Genomic DNA, 19,675 nt, shown 5'->3' with positions numbered 1-19,675 from the left:
AGAAAAGAATGGACGCAGTCAGTCAATATGTATTCCGAATTGCAGAAGTGCGCTGTAATTCACGTCGTTTCCCTTCTCAGGAGGTAGCTCGTTCGAGACGAGCGTGACGAGCAAAGTCGACCGAGGATGTCTTCTCTTTTCCATGATTTTTCCTCCAAGTGCGACTGTGCAAAGGTATCGCCGGAATGTGCGCCCCATTGTTCAAGTCCATCGTCGGAACGGAGAGTGCTTAGAGGTGAGAAGTCAACCGTGTCCACCCAGGACCTACTCTTGTCAGTGTCATTGTCACCTCGACTGTATGTGTCTGAGTACTACTTGCCTGAAGGCGGAAGATATAAAAGGTAAATTGCTGTTTTATAGCTGAAAGGATCGCATTGGCATTGATAAGATGACAGTGTCACTGGCGATGCGAAGTATCTGCGCTAAACTCGTCCCGAAGGCATCTCCTCCACCTGGCGATAAACGGCATTGCGACGATTCCCCCTTATAGTCCCGACTTGGCATCATCAAAATATTTCCTATTCCCAAACGTAAAATCCGCCCTCAAATTACACGACCATGGGACCCTAAGTTTCGTCAAAGAATTTTGCACGCGTATCCTTAAGGACCTTCTGGAATTCACCTACCAGGGAGCCTTGGAAAATCTGCTGGCAAATGTTTGTCGACGCAATTTGAAGAATATTAAGGCATTTTAGCAATACCTGAAATATATCTATTTTTTTAACTTTTCCCGATATTTTTTAAATAACCATTTATATCCCGGAGATGTGCGTCCCCTGGAATTTAGGCGTTTTGTGTATTTTTGGTTCCCTGCAAGCCACCGCTAGGTTGAGTGGCAGGGACCAGACTAATTTTGACCCGAATATTTTTTCACCTTCTACGGTCGAATAATATTATTATGATCCCCTATCGTTCGTGGAAAAATGAAATCTTAAATCTATCTGCTGTCCACATAATCTCTCTAACTTTATTAGCATGATCTCTCCTACAGCAGTACGATGGGGGTAATAACACATTTTCAACGTAACTGCTAAATAGACGTCCTTCCAATTTATGCAAGAGCTACAATCTGTAATTTAACCCTCTCTTCGTGAGTGATTCCCAGGCTAGCTGCTCTAATATTTTGGAAACGCTACTAAGATTATCACAACAACGTTTTGCAAATCCAGCTCCTCTACGCTGCACGCGATCCAATTCGGCAATCAATCCAACTGCGTGAGTATCCCATATACCTGCAGCATATTCTAAATGAGGCCTATCGAGCGAGAGATAACATTTCTCTTTCACCTTTTCATCACATTTACCAAGGACTCTTCTAATATATCCTAATTTTTTGTAAGTTTGCCCACATATTCCCCGTACAAATGTGTTTCACCCAGGAGAGATCGTGAGTGAGGGTAACGTCTAGGTATTTAATCGAGTCTACACATTCCATTTCGGTGTTTCAAATGCAGTAGGCGTACGGGAGGGAATTGCTATTTTTCCAAAAATTCATCACTATACACTTGTTTAAGTTTAATTCTAATTGTCAATTGTCGCACCAACTTTCCATATTAAGACAAACAAACTGCTGTATGTAGCTTGCTAGTGCAACTGGGACATAACAGATTACCTCTTAGTAGTTTTAGTAGTTATATTTGAACCATGATATTTTGCGTCGTTTGCAAGTAGTCTTTCGACAACTTCTTACCCAGATATTTCTGTTATCTCTCACATTAATAAATATGCCGATATCACTTTTTAATCGCAACTTTCTCAACAATAATAACAGAAATCATTGATAGCTAAATAAAATATATACACAGACGACAACGAGCGAATTGATACAGTCCAAAATTTTATTTAACAGTAACAGTAGCGTATGGGATCCGAGTGAAAAAGGCCTCATTTGGTATATTGAAAAGGTTCAACGCCGGGTAGCCCGTTTCGTAAAAATTCTTACGATAAAACAAAAAGCGTCACTGAAATGCTTATGGAGTTGGGGTGGGAATCATTAGAAGAAAGACGATTAAATGCTAGACTGAACGAACTAAATAAATTCAGATCCGCATGTTTCGGCACCGAGATCTCGCAAATTATTCGCACTCCTACATACATTGGTCGCTTGGATCATGTATATAAAATTCGGGAAATGGATGCCAGAACTATTAGACTCAAGGACTCCTTCTTCCCACGGACAATACGGTATAGCAACTGTAGGGTTATAGATAGCAAAAATTCCACTCGCCACCCTCAGCGTCATTGGGAATAATTAGTTCTACTCAATTGCATGCACTTTCATTAACCTCGTGTGTTTTTTTGTCAAAGCCCTTTCTTACCGAATGACCGCATTAGAATGCCTTTTAAATAATGCAGTGCTCCTAACAGTATTGCCTGCTCTGCCTTTTCTGTTTTCAACTTTCCCCTTCCATCCCTCGTCTCTCTCTCTCTCTGTGGGGGGGACCCTCCTGCTCCCTATAGCGTTTGGTCACATTCCCTACCTGTGTCCTTGGGGGAGGAGACCATTTGTATGTTGCATGTCCCTGTCGTAGTGGAATTACGCCTTCGTACTTATCAAATTATAGCTTGCACGTTATTGGATAAATTCCTTACTGCATCCTAAGGTGCAATTATTTGTTAGGTGATAGTCTATGTATTTGCATGTAGAATGAAAGGATTTTGCATGAATGTATGCGCCACTGTGGGTATAGTTTTACATGTATGTGTTGATTTTGCATATGGTATTGTTCCTTTTTTCGGGTGGTGACCTAACACCCACCGCCACATGCCCTTGCGGCGGCTGGCGGGGTATTATGTAGATGTAGAAACAGTAATCAGTCAAGGATGGTTTATAATGGCCCCAGGAACTACCACACATCTAATCCTCTCCGAACACAACAAAAAAACCAAGCATTAAAAAAAAAGAACCTACTTATTTCCTTCCTCCCGTAATTACACCCAAAATGCCCATCCTATTCCTAACTCTACCTCGCTTGGCCATCGTTCTCTACGGACAAGGTTTGTATGAAAAAATTCTGGAATAACATTCCGATACTTTTCATGCAAACTTTACATAACACCCTTCATCATTCAACTGATTCTCAATATGTGCTGCATCCCCCTTTCCTGCCATCATCAACTTTCTCCCAACAGCACTCTCTCTTTCCCTTTCTTGCTTTGAAATATTTCATTTTCCTCTCTGCTCATTTTACTTTCTCCATTCTTTCCCACACCAACATCTCCAGGGACTCAAAACTGTATCCCTTTTCAAGGGTTTTATATTTTTTCTCTTTACAGTCCCCGTCTAACAAATATAATGCATATTACCTTTCATTGCCTATTGCGGTCCCTCTCCTAAACTCCCTCTTCCCGAAAGGCTGTTCATTTCATGCGAATCTTGTTTTAATGCCCATATTTTTGTGAAACATTTCCTAGATGAGCGATAAAAGTTGCGAAAGTTGAATTGCCATTTTGCACCAAATAAAATCATACATTATAGTAAGTACTCGTTGAGGGCGACGGGAGGGTAGCGTCACGTGAATGTTGCCGGAGGGAGTGGAGGGGATAGGATGGTAAGTGAAAGGGGGCGCTGAGGTTGATAACTGGGAAGGGGAATGTGGGACCGGGGACGAAGAAAACCCAAGGCTGCGAAGACAAGTTCTTCCTAAAGCATACGGCTCCCGAATTTTTCCACCCATATATTCGCTCTCTTCATATACCGGTAAGATTAAAGATATATTTTAGTCATTCTCGCTGTGATGAAAGAAGACACTATTTTTTTCACATAGGACTTTTTATTCTCGGTCGTAATAAAAAAGGTTCTGTTTGGAAATTCTAAAAATTCGTCACAGCTTCATATCTTCAGGTTCAGCAGGTTCGGTAATTCCTGAAACTGTGTCATTCATTCTCGCTAGTCTAGTCTTCAGTCAGTCTGACTAGGCTAAATCGTTCGATTTTATTCGTACGCGTACATCAGCGTTGAAAGCGGTTCTCGTCAATGCGCGTGGAATCGGATGTTGGAGGGGGCGACTGCCTTGCCCCCTGCCTACTCCCATTGATCCCTTCGCTGCTGATTCTAAGGAACAGTGCTCGCGGGAGTGATTTATACGCACGATTAAACTTCTCATATGAGTGAAACACTGATATTCTTAGATAATTAACTATGATAATGCGTATCGTCACATTGTAAGCACATCAAGTTAATGAAAGTGGCCAAGCTTTCGTATATGGGTGTCTCAAATAACCCCAATGGCAAAAGTTTGGCATATTTCCTCAAGAACCTGCGCCTAAAGCTACAATTATGAATTAATTGGCGATTATTTTATTCGTTAGGAGATTTAAATTTCACAAAAAAAAAAGAAAATTATTCAGGAGTTTCGAAGGATTCTTCACCCGTTATTAAGAGCGCTTGCTCTTTTAAAGTTTTACTTAAAATAAAAACTCGGCATATTCCACAAAGAGTTTTATTCGGTGGTTCATTCAAGTATGCTAAGATTCCACTAGGTCAAGCCGCCTACCTCTGATCAAGGTATAACGTTAAAATAGTAGGGCAAAAACAAGAATAGATGAAACGGTGACATTCTTCCATTTTTCCGCCTCCTCATGATTTCTCCAAACAATTCCTTCACCTCGCCCACCATTCTACTATTTGTACCACTTCCTCATTTGTTTTCCTTTCTCTCCACTTCATCTCCTCCATCCTCCTCCACACCAACATTTCAAAACCCTCAAATCTACGTTTATCCTCCTGCTTCAGTGACCATGTTTCCGCGCCGTACAAAACTACGCTCCACATATTGAAGTTCTGACGCGCCTTTTCTCCACCATGACGTTCCTTACTCAACGTCCCCGTCATCAACTTCCTCCTCCTTGTGAAAGCTTTTTTGCCTAGTTCAATTTTTCTCCTTAAGTCCCTACTACTTTGACCATTTTGGTCAAAAACACTACGGAGACACGTAAACTGTTCTACCTGCTCCAGTTTTTGCCCTCCTATTTTAATGTTAAGCTTAGCCTTTTTCTTTCTAGAAAATCGCATAACCTTTGTTTTATTAATATTTATTCTCATCCCATACCTGTTGCACTGGATTTCCAATTCACTCAGCAATGCTTGCAGCCCCTTGGCTGACTGACAAACTAAAGCTTGGTCATCAGCAAACCTAACTGATTTTACGAATTCCCTGCCCACTTTCATTCCTACCTCCAGTTCTTCCCATGCCTCTTTGATCATTTCCTCTGCATACAGGTTGAACAGCAACGGTGATAATGGGCAACCCTGCCTTACACCCCTTCCTAACACTGCCCATCCTGACTCCCCGTTTCCCACCCGCACCTGAGCAGTCTGAGACATGTACAGGTTGCGGATTAGCCTCCTTTCCCTCCAATCTATTCCTATTTTCTGCAATATACTCATTAGTTTTTCCCAATTCACTCTATCAAACGCTTTTTCGAAATCTACGAAACAGGCAAATACCTCCTGGTTGTGTTCTATATTCCTCTCGATTAATAACCTCATTACTGCAATGGCATCACGCGTACCTCTCCCCTTCCTAAACCCAAACTGATCATCCCCTAAGTAATCATTTGCCCTACTCTCTATCCGTTTGTTTATGATCCTGAGAACAACTTTAGCTGCGTGGGATATCAAACTAATTGTCCTATAGTCCTCACATGATGTAGCCTTTACCTTTTTCGGAATAGGAACCAAAACTCATCTCCCAACCAAATTTGGTCTGCCGACCAAATTCTTTCCTCATAGATGCTACGAATTAGTCCATATCTCTTCCTCCCACATTTTCCTAAACCTTTTAGTAGTCCAGTGGGAACCGCTAGGGTATGGGGTGCATTCACACCAGACTGATTTTGACCTAAATATGACCCTACCGCGGTTAGACAATATTATTTAGATCCCTTATCGTTCGAGGAACAAATGAAATCTTAAATCTATCTGTTCTACACTTAATCTCCTTAAATTTATTGACATGATATCTCATACCGTAGCACGATGTGCAAGAGTCTTTAGTGTCCCATGGTGCTGTCCTTTGATGGAGGGAGGATTTCACTTTTGGCAATAGGAAATAGTCTGCTGGTGCCAAGTCGGGACTGTAATGGGGTTGGGGGATCGTCGCGATGCCGTTGCAGAAGGTCTTAGCAAGCAGACACTTGACTCTGCTCTTGGTCGCCCGTATAAAGACCTTCGGGAGGACGAGTTTAGCGCCGATCTTCAACATCGCCAAATCGTCAGTGATGATGGTGCAGTGGACTGTCACTGTCTTATCAATGCCAATACGATCTGCGCTCACTTAATCGATGGTCTGAATTCAGCACTACACGCGCATGCCAGGAAAAAATTGCTACCGATACTTTTTATACAGACCTTGTACAAGTACTTCTACTTGTGTGAACTCAAGATGTAGATCAATTACAAGCGAGTGCGATTACAAGTACTTTCTGTAGATCGCTCTTCCGTCAAAATATAATTTCGAATTGAATGCGTCCAGTAGACATCATCATCTTAATATTTTTCGGGGGTTCCAAGATTTAACGAATATCTTTTGACCCCAGCGCATTCTCTTCCTAACAAGACTCCGATGTGCCCAACCAACTTCTCTTCTGGCCATAATTTTCCTAAATCCAAATTGATCTTATGGTTCTTTGAGGGGCTCCTTTCCTTTATATTTCTTTGACAAAATATCCGGCTTCGTTTAAGTCGCCCCTCCCGCATTCGCATCTGAGGAGCAGCATCTTCGAAAAAGGCGCCCTCGTTCAAGAGCACGTTCTTAATGGCTGCATGGAATTCGGACATCCGTTCGAATATTTTTGTGCTCTCTCCATGGACGACTCTCGCCTCTTAAGTTATTTCTCCACTGCATTCCATTTAAAAAAACCTATGAAATATTCTCTCCGCCTAACTTCCATTCAAATGTTTACGTCCTTTGTCCAATTTTTATTGCACCTTCGATTTGTTTCCTAAAGTCGTTTCTCACCTTCCTATTGACGTGGCTCTCGTGACTTCAGCTTTTCTATCAATCTGTAATTATTCGCAAAATATCTTTATTCTGAATTTCCTATCCTTCTGGGTGATACTAAATGTCTTAATCTCTTTATTTTCACATCTTCAGCCCTCGCGTTCTGGTACTTTATTCCCTCCTCAAAACCAGCTGCACAGCTTTTGTATTTTTGCCCCCCTTCTGCCAACATCTCTTTTTACTTCTTCTATCAGACCGCATTTAAAAAATACCGTAACAAAGAAATTACATTAAAACCCTTAATTATTTATGTTTTAATGTTTGTGACCTTAAGTATGGAAAAATTTTATTAGGTAATGATGGATTTTGCCGATTACCCTCCGCGTTACCCCTTCGCCCACCCCACCCCATCTTGGGGAAGAATTGTTTAAGGGTTATCCAACTTCATTTGTGGTTCCTTCTGAATTTCGTCCTCAGTAGAAAGCGGTCCGGCACCACGCACCTCGACTGTGACTGTGGTGACAATGCCACTGCCTCCAGCGGTGCACGACGCCTCTCCGCGGATCACGAGCGTGGAGGGAAGGGTTGCCGCCGTCGAATAATCCGCGTGGCGACACTCGGAAAGTCGAAGAAAGGTACGACTCTGGTTCGTTGGGGCCCGACCATTGTCCTCTCACTTTACCAAAAGTTTTCTCCTCCATCGTGAAAGTGCATTGACTTCGCATGAAACTCTTTCAATTCTTTCCAATGCCGTTGAAGAAGGTCTTCGCAAGCAGACATTCGACTCAGCTCTTGGTCGTCTGTCAAAGACCTTTGGGACGAGTTTAGCGCAGATCTTTCAAATCGCCCCTTCGTCCCGAACTTCGGCGAAAAGTACCGCGTTCCACGCAGTGGTAGAACGCCCCCAATACTATTGAGGCCCACCAGAATAATGGAGACCCTGAGGACTCCAAACCACGCGCCCGCTGATCACTTTGGGGACACAGTCCAACATCCAAGCGGAGCGATTTTTTGGGCAGGAGAACTTGGTTGGGAAACCACAGATGCCAAAAAGAAAGGATTTGCAAGCAAAACTTGGAATGCGTGGATTTAATACGAAGTAGTGTTTTCAATTCTGTCAGCCCTACTACAATCAACTAACACTGATCTGATTAGTTCCTCTGTCCAAATGCCTCCTCCATAAATGCTACCAATTAGTACCTATAAACTCTTCCTGCCACCTTTTCCTTAGACCTTTACGTAGTTCCAAAGGAATGTTGTCAATAGTCACGGTCTAATTTCATTTCATTCTTAAATCCCCTTTCTATCTCATCGTCGAGTATGCCTAGTCCTAAGCTAAATCCATCTACGTCATGTTCTCTTTTTATATCTAAGATCGTTGGTCTAAGTTGTTTACAGGTCTTTTATATATTTATCCCATCTCTCTTAGATCTTTTCTGTTTCAACCACTACATTTCCCGACTTATCTCTAACTTTTAACCCTTCTTACTTCCCGATAATATTTTGATCTTCTTGTATAGCGAACCAATTTCACCCTCCCTCTGAAAACTTTCCATATCCTCGCACTGCGTCTTCCACCATGCTTCTTTTACTTTATTTGTTGCCCGTCTCAATTTATTATTTACGAGTGACTCTCTGAACTTCCTTCTGCATAACTCTGTACTTATATTCTTCCATTTCTTCTATCATCTATCTTTGTAATCATCTCATCCGTGATCCATAGTTTCCTTGTCCTTTTCTTATTCACAGTTCCTATAGTTTCTTTTGCGGCTTTCGATGGCCCTTTCTTGACATGCGATAATCCCACTTTTCCTTGATAGTATTCCGCTCTTTTCCCTCATTCATTATTTTCTCTACAGTCTGCTGATACTCCTTCCTTTTCAATCCAGTTAATTCTTCTACATTCAATTCCCTAACCTGCCACCCCTGCCTTATCCTTTTGAAACCGACTACACTTCATAATGACTAAATTGTGGGCAGAGTCCGCATCTGCTCCCGGGAAGCTGTGCGAATTGATCACACTGTTCCAAAATCTGTGCCTAACCAGAATATAATCTAGCTGATACCTTTCTGAGTCTCCTGACATTTACCATGCATACATACGCCTTTTGTGGTGTCAAAACCAATTGTTGGTGTTGACTAACCCGTCTCCTGCATAACTCAATTCCTCTCTCCCTGTGGTCATTCCGGTCAATCTTGTTAAAATTATTTCTAATTTCCATCAAATTCATCCCAATTTAATTTATTTGCGAATAAATTTATGGACTTTCATTGGTTTCTGTGTTTCCTTGATGGTTTCAATGCTTTTTCTCCATTAATAGACACAACATTTAATGATTTATTTATAGTTTCCTAAAATATATCCGAGGCAAAAATAGCAACTGTTACGGCATCTTCTATACACACATAAATTTAATATTACACATCCCTTCGGCATGTAACATATAGTTCTTCAGAAGTCATACCTTTTACAATTAATCTCTTTTTATGATGCAATGCGAATTCTCTAATCGACTGCCTTACTGTTTTTACCAAGAAAATGTTCCAAGAAAGGGTAGGAATATGCAGGAAAAGAGTATGAAACTTTTTGAAGCTGATATTTCATAAATTATGATGATCTACAAAAATATCACTTACCGGGGTAATAATAATCAAAAAGAGCTCTTACACCATTGCAACTGCTTTCTAGAGAAGTTGTCTGGGAAAACCTGAACCAATTCATGCAAGGAGTCCCAAATGCCCATCACATCCATCGAGAACTCACTGCATTTAACGCAGGCTATTTGAAAACAAACAAAAACAATAAGCATACTATTTTTCATTTTAAAATATTACTTAATAGTTTTTTGAACATTTTGAGGCACATCATTATCATTTTATGTGTCCATTCTTATTTTTGCTACTTTTGATAATTTAAAAGGAGTGCATCGTAATCACTTCGATTCAAGCTAAGAATAATGTCACTCACGCGGACAACATTGAATAGCCCCTTGATTATTTCTTTTGTTGACTTTGAGCAAGCTATTGATAGAATTAATGGGAAAAAGATGTTCAATGTCATCAAGAGATTTGGAGTTCCAAAGAAACTAATTGGATGGGTAGAAATGATTATGAAATGATCTTCGGCTAAGGCAAATTAATAAGATTAAAAGGCAAATTTGATTAACCTTTGGTATACAGGCTTTCTGCGGTATTTTTTAATTAGGCACTACATGAAACAATAAAGGAACTGAGATTAGGATGAACAATAATATACAAGTCTAGCCAGGCTTATGCATGTGATCTTGCACTGGTGGCAAGGAGTTGGCAAGACTGAAATTCACCGGTGGGAAACAAAATATATGCAGTTGTCTCAGTTTGAATGCATAAGACATAAAGCTTACTTTGATTTCAGTGATAGGAAGGTGCTGAAATCAATGCTCCCATAACGAGACTTGAAAGTTAAGCTTTATAGAACACTGATTAGAACAGTGATGGCTTTTGAACCTGATGCATAGACTATGTCAGCTGCCAATGAAATTCTTCTTGTGTATTTGAAAGGAAAGTCTTACCTATGGGCCAGTGAGAGAAGTGGAAAATGGAGAGCAAGAACTGATAGATAAATATTACTCCAAAGAGAAGACATTTGGAACCACATAGTACCAATGACTTGGCTTTGTCACGTGGAGAGAATGAATGAGGAAAGAAAGCCACAGAAGTTGTCACATGGGCACGTAGGTAAGGAGGAAGGGACGGCCAAGGAAACAATGCATATAGGGCTTGGAAAATGGTTTTAAGGATCATGAGAGTTACAAGATGGTGGGAGAGAGCTCAGAAGCTCCATGACTTATTCTAAAATGAGATTATTTCAGAATAGGCCAGCCCTAAAGGATAATGGTGTTAAGTTGAGGTTTGATAAAAGGCATGCTGCCAAAAAAAAAAGGTTCAATTATTTTCATTTGGAAATTTACAATGGAGCAAATAAAAGATCAAGAATTTAGGTCTTGTTATGCAATAGAAAAACCAAACCACCCAGTAAAGATGATCAACCATTTTGAGTCACAAGAGAAACAGCATCTGTCAACAACATCACTTTGGACCAAATTTCCAAAATAAATTTGAAATAATGAAAAGATTAGTATGGTCATTCATTGATTTATTCTGTAGATTTCTTAGGCACCACTAGTAAACGTGGTCATAGTTGCTTTATCTCCTTAAATGCCTATGAGTATTCATAACATCGAAATGGCCTCTGATCGGAGTGTGAAACATGGCATTCTCAGAGAATAGATTTGGTCAAAAATCTATTGTTACAGATTCCACATTCATGATGTCAAATCTTCTAATAGACACCTCTTATGTGGATATTTCTTTCCTCGTATTGTAAGAACGATGTAGGACACATTGTACATGCATATTTCCTCATCTTTGTATGAACCAATATTCGTAATAGGAAACAGAACACAATGAACAGAATGATTGAATGAACAAAAACACTGCCTTAATTGCTGAACTCCTTTCCACAAAAATTAAATTGAAAACAAATATTATTTAGCTGACATAATGAGGAAATGACATCTACATGAAGACTGCCTGTATAAAATTTCCTACAAATGTTGCATTTAAATGATTTTCCTGATTCTGTGAGCACCTGTGTTTGGTGCAGCCCTACTAAATCAACCTTAGAGTAGGGAATCTATTGAAGCCAATACTACACTTGAATGGTGAATTTCCATTACATGTTTCCTTAAATGAGTTTGGAAGTGAAAACTCTCCTTGCATACAATGCAGTAGAACTTCTTGTCCTTTGGGTGTTCCTTCAGCTCTTCACAGTTCATAAACAACCTGAGGCATGCTGAACACTTTTGCGAATCGAGAAACAAATGGCACTGAGACAATGTGGTTCCTCTTAACTCTGGTTTAAGACCATGTGGCTGCCCACAGTAATCACAAAAAAAAGCATACATTTTCCCATCCTGGATTCATTCCCTCCTCAATCAACACACCTCCATCTTCAGGCCAAATCTTTTGAAATAGATGTAATCAGCATCTGCACTGCTGCCCAAATATAGTTTGCCCTTGATGATCTCCTCCTCCTGAGACAATATTCATCAGTTTACGCAAAGGCACACTTGAAATGACTCGTTTCTCAGAGAGATCGATTCCAACTCCTTCCATTCTCTTATGACAGTGCACTCTCTTTCAAAGAGCTCCCCAAGGACTTCACCAATTGGTAAGAAGGTCATCACTGGCCACACCTCACTCTCCTCCAAGAAATCTCTTGATTGCATTCCATGGCACTGTTGTGCCATGGAATGCAACCATGCTGTTGGAGATCCTCTTCACTCCATCCTTCAGAACAGAAGAACATCACTGATTTCCATCAAGGATATCTTCCACCACCCTTAACACACCATTTGTGGCACATACCAAGGGTTTGACATGGCTGTTTTCCTCCCTATTGCCCTCCTTCCCTCTGTGTCCCTCCTTCGCTTCCCTCTTGCAGTGCACTTGAAGTCATGCTTCTCAATACCATGCATGAGGCACTGCTTTAAGCCAAACATCCTCCTGCACCCACCAAAGCAGAGACTGATGTCAAAGGGGCAGGTGCCAAGGACTGGTAAAGCCTCGCCGCACCCCCCTTTGTCAATCGCCACCCTCTGTATGCCTAGTAAAGGAGAGCCACCCCTGCTCTACTCTTTCAAGCTTGCATTTCACTCTCGGCACACAGTTCATCTACTGTGTTCCAGCACAGAAGATGTACCGTGTCCAGTCTCCACTTCACTGCTTCCTCCTGAGCCCCTCAAGCCACAATCCACACAGAAGCCCCCAGCAGGTGCTGCCCTTCGACGCAATCGTCACCGGTGCTAACACTGGATGACTTGAATTTGCCTCTTCACTTTGAGGGAATCATGGGAAGAGATATGCTTAAGGAATTAGGTGCTTTGGTGTATGTGGAGCAACAAAAGGTGTCCGTGAGGGGACTGATGGATCAACGATTGGAAGCTAAAAGGACAATAAAAGGAATCCCTTGCAGTGAGATTGCCTCGTCAAGATTCCAATCTTATCCACAAGGGAAGGACTGCTAGGTAGAGAGAAATCACATTAAGGGTGATTCCAATTCCATTGATTCCAACAGCCAAGGCTAGTAGACTGTGAAATACCGCCAACATTTTTGGAATATAAAGAGGAAGAGCAGCAGGTTGGAAACTCACATTTGGAGAGACAAAACATCACATACCGAACTACTTCAAGAGCAGTTATGCTTCTCAAGTAGTTTAAGTCTAGTCTATTCTATGGTAGTCTAAAATAGTCTACCTAAGCATCTAGTCTATTCTATTGTAGGCTTGCCCAATATGGAGTGCTGTTATTTACGGCAAGGAAACATGATCATTGAAGCTGGATGATAGATGTAGATTGGGGGCTCTTGAAATTGTGGGTGTGGAGAAGAATTGAGAAGGTGAAGTGGGCAGAAAGGAAAACAGATGAGGAGGTATTAGGTGTGGTGGAGGAGAGGGGATTTTTGAGAGAAATCACAATGAGTAGAGAAAAATGGATGCAATGCATATTGATTGACAGTGGGATGTTGAAGACTGTAATAGAGGGGAGAATGTTGGGCAAGCAAGAAAGGGGCAGGAATAGGATAGGGAGAGGTTGGACGGGAAGAGGGAAGTATATAGAGATGAAGAGGGGCCTGTTGTAGGTTTGGATTTGGTTTTGTTTTCTGAGGAAATGCAAGGAAATTATTACTGTACCTGTGTTCATCCAAAACTTACCTTTAACAGTAGAATACCAAATAACTAAATAGGTTATATTAGATTTTTTGTGAGGGTCTTAGAGAAGGTCTGGTCAGGGCCAATGGGCAATTGGAAGAAACTGGCCAATCAATGCTTTCCATACCAGCCGCATGATGGCAGGGGATTAAAATACCATGGTATGGAGGCAACCCACCAGACCCAACCATCCTAACCCAATGCTGCTTAATTTCAGTTATCTAACTGGAACCAAATTTTCAATAGGGCTAGATCTAATATTTCACATTATGGTCTCAACAATCCCTACCAATATCAATGCACTTATTTAAATTCTCTTCACTCAAATGGTAATCTTTTTATCCAAATAAGGCTGGCATTTGAGTTATTCACAAGAAAACAAACCATCATTTGGCCGAGGATCTTCATCCATCGGGACTGCTTCAAGGATTGCATCCATATCAAAGGCATATGCTAACCAATCCCCCTCCAAAACTTGATCCACACCAAAATCCTCCACTAGGCTACTTTGTTTGACGTCAATGTTCATTTCAGGACATCCACTGAATGTGAATGAGGAAAATGATGGGCATATTTCACTGAGTTTATAATTACAATAAAGTACCTCAGAATGGAAGAAATGTACTTAAGTATACATGTGCAATCCACTTAAAGAGCATTTATGGGTGTAATTATTCAATTTATACACAGATTTGGAATCGATTCAACCAATCATTGACTGAATAACATGTTTTTTCAAGATGCCATTAGCCAAAATAATCACAGTGATCATTCCAAAAGTTGGCTTGATGGGATTTGCTTAATGGAATGTTATTGACATGCCTTATGGTGTGACATGAGAAATGTCATCAGCAGAGGGATCCAGTGTTAGGGCTAATTATTAGAGGGGGGACCAACAGCAGAGGTAATTTACGCCAGAAGTGAAGAGTGTTTAATTAATTAGGTGAAGGATATTCACGGAATAGAGGAAACCTATTGTCAGCCCACTCTAACAACGAAAGGGTATCAAGGGGTCGACTGCTTATCTAACGTCCCATCTGACAGATGGTGCACTTCACTTGAAGGGCTCTCCATACAGCACCCCAAGTATGGATACCTCACAGAAAAGTCTCGCCACCACTGGGGTTTGAACCAGGGCCTCCACGGTAGGAATTGAGCCACCATTCTGGTAAAATATTCCAACAACTTATGTCATAATGAACAGATCATTAAAAGATTATTGTGTATTCTATGGTTTTTCAGAGCAGAGAGATTACCGAGAATGATCAGTAACTACTCTTGTATGCTTTAACCCTTGAAGGGGCAAACTCCCAGTCCAGGGGAAGTATCCTTCAGATATTAACAAGCTGGTCATATATTCAGGGTTCTAACATTCAAACATGGTCAACATTCCATGGAATCCCATAGATATGCAGCAGTTGTGTGATTTCCAATTAACAGCTCTTTCTGAAACATCACAGGCATCACAGGGAAAGATAAGGCCCTCATCTACTCCTCCCCATAGTCAAGATGTGCAAATTTCACGTACTACTCTTACCCTCAATAATAAAATTGCCTGTTGGGTTGAAAACTGTTTTTTTACCACTCGTATGTCTGCATATTATTTTCTTGTACCTAAAACAATAACCTCTTAGGTAAGAGCCAAGGGGAAAAGAGTTAACTTTAGCTACATATAACATTCTATAGCACTCCAGGACTTGACATAAAAAAACTGACAATTATGTTAATAGGGAATTCCTATTAATTTTGTTCACGCCCAGATCTGAATCACATGTTTGAGTTGTTTAACTTGTCATAAATATGGTACAGGAATTGGATAATAGATCTTCTTTTTTTAAATAAGTTCCTTTTAAATTTCTTAGATGTGTATTTCATTTTTCTGATGAATATACAATGCTACATATAACATTTTGAACATCGTTTGACTAGCACAGCTAGTTTCTGTGTAAAATATCCCTAATAATTTTCAAACCATCTATGTATAAATATATAATATATATTTTCTCATGGAATTGTTGATATGATTACCTAACTCTATGTTGTCAATAGTGAAAATGGAAGGCACATTTTTTTCACTTACTCTATAAACAGCAAGTCCACTGAAGCAGCAATAATGCTCCACCACAGCTTCTACAATACCTTCCAAAGAGCTAATCCATCCATGTCCATCCAATGAATATGGAGTAAGTTACCTCATAGAAGATGAACATGAGAGCACATTTATTTCCATAGAGACCAGGAAAGATAGCTACCCACTAGCTCTGAAATCACAATCTCTGAGTTAATAATACATTAAACTGCCATGCTACCCTATCACACGCAATCCTTTGTTTAGAATTCCATAACAAGACTAATAAAAATCACATAGCAAACTGGTAAATAAAACTCTACCCTCTTATCAAAGTTGTGGGCGTATTATCTGAAAAGTGTACTTTTATTAATCAGTAAAGTGCTTAGTTTAAAAAAATTCAAAGCATTATGCAGCCATGCTTTTAAGGTTTCCTTGTGCAGTTGACATTACTCTGCAATAAAATGCTGATGAATTGGTTTTATCTAACGAGAAAAAATTCCATGAGATTCCACACTATGTTGATGCATTCCTCGCAAAACACACATTTATGACTCAAGAATTTATCAAAAATTATCATTTGTACTCATTAATATTTTGCGCAAACATTAATGCAGCAATTCACTTGCAAGTGAACATAAGTATAGGCCAAGATATGGTTTCCCAACTGTCTCAAAGTTTGCAATAAGCAACTTTCATTGGAGTTCAACCATCAGTTGGAAAAAATTGAACTATCAGTTGAAAAAATTGCACTTTTCACTTTTGAAGCTACAAAAAAATTAAGTGATAATTATAAAATAAAAAAAATGTTTTCTCCACAAATATTCAAAGATAAAAACTATGAAGATGAAAATAATGAAATGGCAAGAGAATGTAAAATTTGCATAAGAAAATAAAGCAACCATCACTATGTTTTATGTACATAGTAAGATAGGGGAGGTATCAACAACTCAAACCATTCAATTGAGGATCACATATTTAATGCAACTAAAGCTTGATTTCAAGTGCTCATTCCTTTTCTGAATGGACGCACCAGAGAATCACATAGCAATTCCTTGGCTCACAATAAAAGATGAAGCTCAGACTTGACATGATAACATTTACATATTGGTCCCTTATTCATACCTCCATATTTCACAACAATCAAATAACTCTCTCTTTTTATGTATATATACAAGACAAGAGCACCGCTGCAGTGGGTGGTTAATCACCTCTTGCATTGCCCTCCCAGCTCCTCCCTCTGCAACCACTGCAACCTCACCTTCCTCCCCAGTTTCCACAGCCATTTATTTTATCCATCACTCCCTTTTGAGTGGGACTCGGGGGTAGAGCTGTGGACACACAAAGAGGGGAATCGTGAGAGACGCAGGCAAGCGACAGAGTTTAAGTGACATAATAATTACATGACAACAAATGGTATTGTTACTAAAAAGAAATTATGACTACATGGTAATTAAACTCTTCTATCCAAAAAAAAATAAAGGAAACATGTTTAAAATATATTATCAGAGGATCCAAAGTTTCAAAAACAAACTCCGTGACATTGACATTCTTCTAAACAGTGGACTGGAAATGGTTGATTTTCTGTGGTTTTCAGAACACTGGTATCTGAATCAAAATGTGTTAACATCATGGGTTATTCTCTTGGAAGTTAATCGTGTCAGGGTGAAATTCAAAAATGGAGGCACTTGCATCCATGTTAAGCATGGTGTTAACTTCAAATCCATTGCCGTAATTGAAAAAGATTTCGAATTTTCAATCGGTCAAATTACAAATCATGAATTGACTCTTTTCTGTCTGCACAGATCCCCTTATGGGCATTTTGATACTTGCATAGAGAACATAACAATTTCAATGGAGAATATTTATTACAATACCAGTCGCATTGTCTTATCACAGAGACTTTAATGTAAATTTCTTAAATGTATGCAGTGAAAAAGTCAAACAAATTCAGCCAGATTGAAAAGCATCTCCTTCAAAAACTTTCAAGTGTTATCTAAGAGCAAACCTGCTTATTGAACCTTTGAACTCCATGTGGGAATTTTAAGCATCAAGCAACAGAAAGTCTAAAATGCTGTTGTGTTAAATATCTCTAAGTAATGTAAATGACCTTTTTTCGTGTATTGCCCACAAAGAAAATTTATGCACTTTTTTGTTTCACGAAAAAACCATACAGAACCGGCCTATGGTGAATACACCAATCAATTGTAATAATGGACAATATGCAAAATTTTATTTTTCTTTCTGGTTATTAAAGAGTTTATTGTATATAGTTACTCTATGCCTCTCAACTCACAAGGGATGCTTTTTTTAATCCTCTTGAGGCATCTGCCAATTCATGGCCATTGACAATGCAACTAACAGAATAAAAGTTTAAATAATGGACTCAATTCCGTCACCCAAAGTCACAAGCCTTTGTTGGGCCTTGTTACTGATGTCGGAGATGACCTCCGGCAGAGCTTGAACTGATTTCACCATCAGTTCCTCAATCCGATTTACACGCTTGCCTTGTTGATGCTAATATGCAACAGGAAGCAGGATACCTACCTCACTTCCTTTGTGGGCCAATTCAAGGATAATTTCCCCAATTTACTCTCAGAAACTGACATCATGGAAGTATCCAATTATCCCTGCCCCCTCGTCACAAATCATAGAGTGCAATCTAATTGCCCCTTATGCCTCTGTGATGTCTCACTTGAGTTAACATTGGAATCTAATCCCATGCACACAATCAACTCACCCCCAGAAGGTTCCTCGGGACATAGCCCTCCTCGCCGTCACCCTCCGAGGCCGCATCGGCGCCCCCCTCGCCCCCTTCCCCTCCCTCCACATCCTCCCCCTCTTCCACCCCTCCACCCTCCCCCTCCTCCACCCCCACGCCCTCCGCACCCTCCCCACCCACCCTCCGCCGGCCCCTCCCACCTCCCCTCCTCCCTGCAGCACCCCTGCCACCCTCCTTGCGTGCCCACCACCACTCCCTCTCTGACTCGTCGCCCTTGCGCAACACCAGAAGCCTCTGCCCTTCCTTGAAGCTCAGCTCATCTGGGTTCTGAGCGTCATAATCAAACACTGCATACACCGCACCGCCGTTCAAAATGCCTAGCTTCTCTTGCACACCTGTAGGGAGGCGACAGACATCCACGTTAAACACACATGTGCTCCCTTTCCCAAATTCAAGGAGGATTATTATTATTATTAAGACCAGTCTGCCACACGAAGCAGTTCATTTATGACCACAACCAGCATCAAACTTCAAAGCCACACCTCATGCCACACTCTCAACAAATCACACACTGGGAATTGCCCATATTGGTTAAAGAATAGAAAGCATCTTTTTGATTTCCATTAATATCTTAATTTCAGGAGGGACTGGTTAGTCCAGTGGGTAGAGTGCTGCACTACTAACTGTAGGGTCAAGGCTCCATTCCGTGTGATCCCTCAGGGTACCCACAGCTTGAGCCACACATTGTGTGAATTACCCTAATGTTTGCATTTCACAAGCCGCTGGACTACGTGACTCAACTATCACCAATCACACAGACCTCCGCGAGGATTATTGTGGATATTTAATATCACCAGCCAGGTTTCCACTCCATTATTACTAAATTATTATTACGTAATATTTATTACAAACATAGTGAAACACCTTCCTCATTACATAATCATGTTACCTGAGGCAACATCTGCTTAACAAATAATTAGCCACTATGGGGGTAGCATTAAACAGCAGGTAATGAAAATTCAAAGGACATCACTGGCTTCTTTCATGTTTATGAAATGCACCGCAAACATTATATGCATGAACATTTAACCAACCATAGTTATCAACACATCGGTAAAGGTTTGATAGGATAAAGGGTAGAAGATTATCCAGCACTAAGACCAATGGCACGTGACATCCACACATCAGG

At 40.5% G+C, this 19,675-nt stretch overlaps 1 protein-coding gene across 1 annotated transcript in view; it reads right to left on the bottom strand.

The window, feature by feature from the left end:
- Positions 1 to 18,696: 18,696 nt before the first annotated feature.
- The window catches only part of ASPP (Ankyrin-repeat, SH3-domain, and Proline-rich-region containing Protein), a gene marked incomplete at its 3' end in the record, with an annotated part of 529,394 nt that continues 528,415 nt past the window's right edge, over positions 18,697 to 19,675 (bottom strand). Inside the window, exon 13 of the mRNA XM_071585642.1 lies at positions 18,697 to 18,881. Coding sequence (XP_071441743.1) covers positions 18,697 to 18,881 — 185 coding nt within the window. The remainder of the gene's footprint in view (positions 18,882 to 19,675) is intronic.

The sequence above is a fragment of the Hetaerina americana genome, unplaced genomic scaffold (genome assembly GCF_022747635.1).
Source record: "Hetaerina americana unplaced genomic scaffold, ioHetAmer1.1.p SCAF_2, whole genome shotgun sequence".
NCBI classification, from domain to species: domain Eukaryota; kingdom Metazoa; phylum Arthropoda; class Insecta; order Odonata; family Calopterygidae; genus Hetaerina; species Hetaerina americana.
The sequence above is the reverse complement of the archived record's forward strand: the minus strand, read 5'-3'. Positions and strand labels throughout refer to the sequence as shown.